At 61.2% G+C, this 580-nt stretch overlaps 1 protein-coding gene across 1 annotated transcript; it reads left to right on the top strand.

The window, feature by feature from the left end:
* Positions 1-316: 316 nt before the first annotated feature.
* LOC104512412 (myoD family inhibitor) lies at positions 317-573 on the top strand (the record flags this gene model as incomplete). The annotated part of the gene is made up of 1 exon (XM_010155380.1): positions 317-573. A coding segment is annotated over one exon (257 nt), but the record flags the coding sequence as incomplete, so codon positions are not given.
* Positions 574-580: the final 7 nt, after the last annotated feature.

The raw sequence follows: 580 nt of genomic DNA, 5'->3' as shown, positions 1-580 counted from the left end.
GGGGTCTCTCTTCCAGCCCAGTGGGACCCCTGGATCTGTGTGCCAGCCGAGCTCCCCTCCTGCAGGGCTGGGGGGGTCATCTCATGTCCTTCAAAATTGGTCTTTCTTGGGATCTGGTCCCAAACAGTAGGGTCAGTCCCCAGGCATTGAGGGAAACCCCTGGAGCAAGCAATACCTGGCTCCAAGCCCCTCTTCCCATCCCTTCCATTAATTCCTGAGGGAGGATTTCCACCCTTTTGTGTCTGAGCATCCATCCAGCCTGGCCATGGGTGCCAGCACCCCCACTCCTGCTCACTCTCTGGCCGTTCCTTCGTAGACTGCTGCGTCCATTGCATCCTCTCCTGCCTCTTCTGCGAGTTCCTGACCCTCTGCAACATCGTGCTGGACTGTGCCACCTGCGGCTCCTGCACCTCCGAGGACTCCTGCATCTGCTGCTGCTGCTGCAACTCGGGCGAGTGCGCCGACTGCGACCTGCCCTGCGACATGGACTGCGGCATCATCGACGCCTGCTGCGAGTCGGCCGACTGCCTGGAGATCTGCATGGAGTGCTGCGGGCTCTGCTTCTCCTCCTGAGGGGCTG

Source organism: Eurypyga helias, unplaced genomic scaffold, assembly GCF_000690775.1.
Source record: "Eurypyga helias isolate BGI_N326 unplaced genomic scaffold, ASM69077v1 scaffold22557, whole genome shotgun sequence".
In the NCBI taxonomy this organism is placed as follows: domain Eukaryota; kingdom Metazoa; phylum Chordata; class Aves; order Eurypygiformes; family Eurypygidae; genus Eurypyga; species Eurypyga helias.
Note: the sequence above shows the minus strand (reverse complement) of the source record. Positions and strands in the feature narration are given on the sequence as shown.